A 4272-nucleotide genomic window follows, 5' to 3' on the forward strand; every position below is an offset into this window, starting at 1 on the left:
TAATCTTTAGAGGTTATAGGTTTAGGGGTTAGGGTTGGAGTTTTCCCTATTTTAAACGTAGTAACTTTAGGTGTACGGCGATGCTACACACCGACAAATAACCAATCTACTGTGCTAGCTTAGAACGCATTGCAGCCTGACACGTTGTGAGCTTGTAGATCTCTTTTCAGCTATTTTCAACGTGCGTGCGTGCGTGCGTGCGTGCGTGCGTGCGTGCGTGCGTGCGTGCGTGTTCACACTCACCTGTCCGTATACTGTGTGCGTGTCTGTGTGTTCCTCCTCTAGTCGTCGTGTCCTTTGGGCTTGGTGACCTGTACGATCTCCACGGAGGTGAAGCCCTTGGTGGTGGAGGCACGGTTCCTGGTCCTCATCTTGTTCAGGGCCACCTCCGCCATCTCCGCGCGCTCCTCGGCATCGTCCAGCTCGTGGACCGTCTTCTTGTACTTGGACAAGCTGCTGTTAGCCTGCTCCTCCTGCAACGGCCATACAAACAGCATTTTGATTCCTATACATATTCATACCCAATTCCCAAACTTCTCGTCTCAAGACCAAAAAGGTACATTTGGTGTCTCCCCGCCGGGACCCAAACTTACAGAAATACGTTATGAATTAACTACTTAGCCCTATTTAACAGTGAAATAGCAGATCTAACAGCTCACCATGCATTGCGATGCGACTCGTTGTGAGCTTGTAGATCTGCTATTTTCACTATTTCTTAAACATTTTTTTTCTTCTTCTTTTTTTATGTATGGAAATTTGGAATGTTTTAGGTTTCCAGGGGAAATTTCTGAAATTCATTTGAAAAATCTTTTGAATTTCTTTTTGAAATTTGACCCATAAAATTGTGTTGCATGACCCCATGGTGGTTTTGCACTATAGTTCAGTCAGTGCAGTATGGTGTGTTTTTATTGTGACCCCCCCCCCCACACACACACACACACATCTTAGCTGTCCATCGTGTCCGATGATGACGCTTGCTTCGGGTCGGGGGGGGTGTGACACACACACACACACACACACACATACACACACACACACACACACATCCCCCGCCACCCCCACCCCCACCCTCAGTATACTCACGGAGTCCTCTATCTGCCGCTTGTAGGACTTGAGCTTGTTCTGCAGCTTCTCCACCAGCTCCTGCATGCGCTGGTTGGTCTTGTGGTCCTCCTCGGTCTGGAAGAGCAGCTCCTTCAGGCGCCGCTCTCCCTTGCGGAGGTTCTTGACGGTCTCCACGTGACGCTTCTGCTCCTGGTCCAGCTCACCGTCCAGCTCCTTGATCTGTGGTGGAAATGGAGACGAGAAGAATCAAACATGATGTGATCTGTGGTGGAAATGGAGACGAGAAGAATCAAACATGATGTGATCTGTGATGGAAATGGAGACGAGAAGAATCAAACATGATGTGATCTGTGATGGAAATGGAGACGAGAAGAATCAAACATGATGTGATCTGTGGTGGACATGGAGACGAGTAGAATCAAACATGATGTGATCTGTGGTGGAAATGGAGACGAGAAGAATCAAACATGATGTGATCTGTGATGGAAATGGAGACGAGAAGAATCAAACATGATGTGATCTGTGGTGGACATGGAGACGAGTAGAATCAAACATGATGTGATCTGTGGTGGACATGGAGACGAGAAGAATCAAACATGATGTGATCTGTGGTGGACATGGAGACGAGAAGAATCAAACATGATGTGATCTGTGATGGACATGGAGACGAGAAGAATCAAACATGATGTGATCTGTGGTGGACATGGAGACGAGAAGAATCAAACATGATGTGATCTGTGGTGGACATGGAGACGAGAAGAATCAAACATGATGTGATCTGTGGTGGACATGGAGACGAGAAGAATCAACATGATGTGATCTGTGGTGGACATGGAGACGAGAAGAATCAAACATGATGTGATCTGTGGTGGAAATGGAGACGAGAAGAATCAACATGATGTGATCTGTGGTGGACATGGAGACGAGAAGAATCAAACATGATGTGATCTGTGGTGGACATGGAGACGAGTAGAATCAACATGATGTGATCTGTGGTGGACATGGAGACGAGTAGAATCAACATGATGTGATCTGTGGTGGACATGGAGACGAGTAGAATCAACATGATGTGATCTGTGGTGGACATGGAGACGAGAAGAATCAACATGATGTGATCTGTGATGGACATGGAGACGAGTAGAATCAACATGATGTGATCTGTGGTGGACATGGAGACGAGTAGAATCAACATGATGTGATCTGTGGTGGACATGGAGACGAGAAGAATCAACATGATGTGATCTGTGGTGGACATGGAGACGAGTAGAATCAACATGAGGTGATCTGTGGTGGACATGGAGACGAGAAGAATCAAACATGATGTGATCTGTGGTGGACATGGAGACGAGCAGAATCAACATGATGTGATCTGTGGTGGACATGGAGACGAGAAGAATCAAACATGATGTGATCTGTGGTGGACATGGAGACGAGTAGAATCAAACATGATGTGATCTGTGGTGGACATGGAGACGAGTAGAATCAAACATGATGTGATCTGTGGTGGAAATGGAGACGAGTAGAATCAAACATGATGTGATCTGTGGTGGACATGGAGACGAGAAGAATCAAACATGATGTGATCTGTGGTGGACATGGAGACGAGAAGAATCAAACATGATGTGTGCGAGAAGTATTTTTTTTATACGATATCTCTGCTGTCTGGAGGAAACCTCATAACTCCAAAATGTTCATTTTTCAGGAAATTAAGAAAACTGTATATTTTTAAAACAAAGCAATACAGCCTCATCAAAGTTGGTGTTGTAACTTTATATATTGTCAATTACTTCCATGAGAGGGGGAGAGGTGGTGGAGTTAGTTGCTTTAGCAGACAGTTTGAGGGTCCAATGGAGTTAAGAGGTTTTGTCGCTCCGGTTCAGTCTCTATCCTTTTAATACTCTATGAGGTTACCCTGGTCTCTAGCTTCTGGATGGTGCGTTTGCCAGCCTTCATGGCCTGCTGCTCTGCCTCCTCCAGCTTCAGGCTGAGCTCTCGCATGCTCTGCTCCATGTTCTTCTTTATCTTCTCCAGGTGAGAGGTCCTGTCCTGCTCCTGACGAAGCTCCTCGCACAGCCGCGTCGCCTGGACACACACGTAGATATATATTTATACATATACTTATACTTATATTACATACCTGTACACATATTTAAGAAGGTAAATGCAACGTAACTCATGACCATCATATGTATTCGTCAAAATGTATTTGTCTATACTGTATGTCGATTTCACATAGCTGTATAATTTATTCCTCATATTTTTCTTATTTCTTTCATCTCGCAGCGGGCGGCAGGGGCTCAGGAGGTAAAATTACATTCTGGGTCCCAGAACGATTTGCTTCCTAATTAGATTCCCAGTTCCTCGTGTCTCGGCTTTGTGTCAAAGTGTCCTTGAGCAAGACACTGAACCTCAAACTGCTTCTGCTTAGCAGCAGGTAGGTGCCCGGCATGGTTGTTCCTGCTGTTGACGTTTGAATGAGTGAATGTAAAGTGCTTTGGAATGGATAGAAAGGCACTATACGGACCATTCACAGCAAGGCAGACCATTTATCTTGTAACTAAGCTAAAGTAAAGCAACGTTCAGTCGTTCATGCTCACATCAGTCACAGCTTTCTTGGATCTCTCGTCGGCCGCTCGGAACTCTGAGATCAGTTCCTCGTTCTCACTGGACAGCCGGGTGACGTCGGACTCCAACTTCCTCTTCAGGATGGTCAGAGTCTGGTGCTGTGGAGAGAACAACACCTTTTAGAGCTTTTTAAAGTGACACTTGTACAGTACTGTATGTTGAGTTATGTGCATTTATGCTTTTTCACGTCCGCGCTTTTATCTGTATCTCCTTTATGTTGAATAATTGTCTGGAGTATGCGTCTTTGCACATGAATGCATGTGTAATATGCACAGTGTGTGAGTTTGCATGCATTTGGGCATGTACTGCACTGTATGTGAAAGCGTGTGTAGGATGAGCCTACATGTTGAGTCTCATGTTGACAGCCTTACACTCGTACCCCCGACTGAACCTGAATAGCTGTCACCTGACAAGCCTGCCTGTCTTCCCTGGAGGATGTTTGTGACCATGAACTGATTTGAATAATGACTATATTGGAGTTTTTCTTTTTGTTTTTTTGCTTATTTCTTCTTTGGTTGTCTTGATTTGATTTGTGTTGTTTTGTTCTTGTGTGTGTTGTTTTTGTTTTTTGTATTTGTTACT

At 45.0% G+C, this 4272-nt stretch overlaps 1 protein-coding gene across 1 annotated transcript in view; it reads right to left on the reverse strand.

Moving 5' to 3' along the window:
• Positions 1-281: 281 nt before the first annotated feature.
• LOC306936284 (myosin-16-like) overlaps positions 282-4272 on the reverse strand; it is a gene marked incomplete at both ends in the record, with an annotated part of 52867 nt that continues 48876 nt past the window's right edge. The window contains 4 exons of the mRNA XM_079519773.1: positions 282-473; positions 1084-1284; positions 2977-3147; positions 3663-3788. Of these exons, the coding sequence (XP_079375899.1) occupies positions 282-473; positions 1084-1284; positions 2977-3147; positions 3663-3788 (690 nt within the window). The remainder of the gene's footprint in view (positions 474-1083; positions 1285-2976; positions 3148-3662; positions 3789-4272) is intronic.

Source organism: Electrona antarctica (assembly GCF_951216825.1).
Source record: "Electrona antarctica genome assembly, chromosome: 14".
NCBI lineage: Eukaryota > Metazoa > Chordata > Actinopteri > Myctophiformes > Myctophidae > Electrona > Electrona antarctica.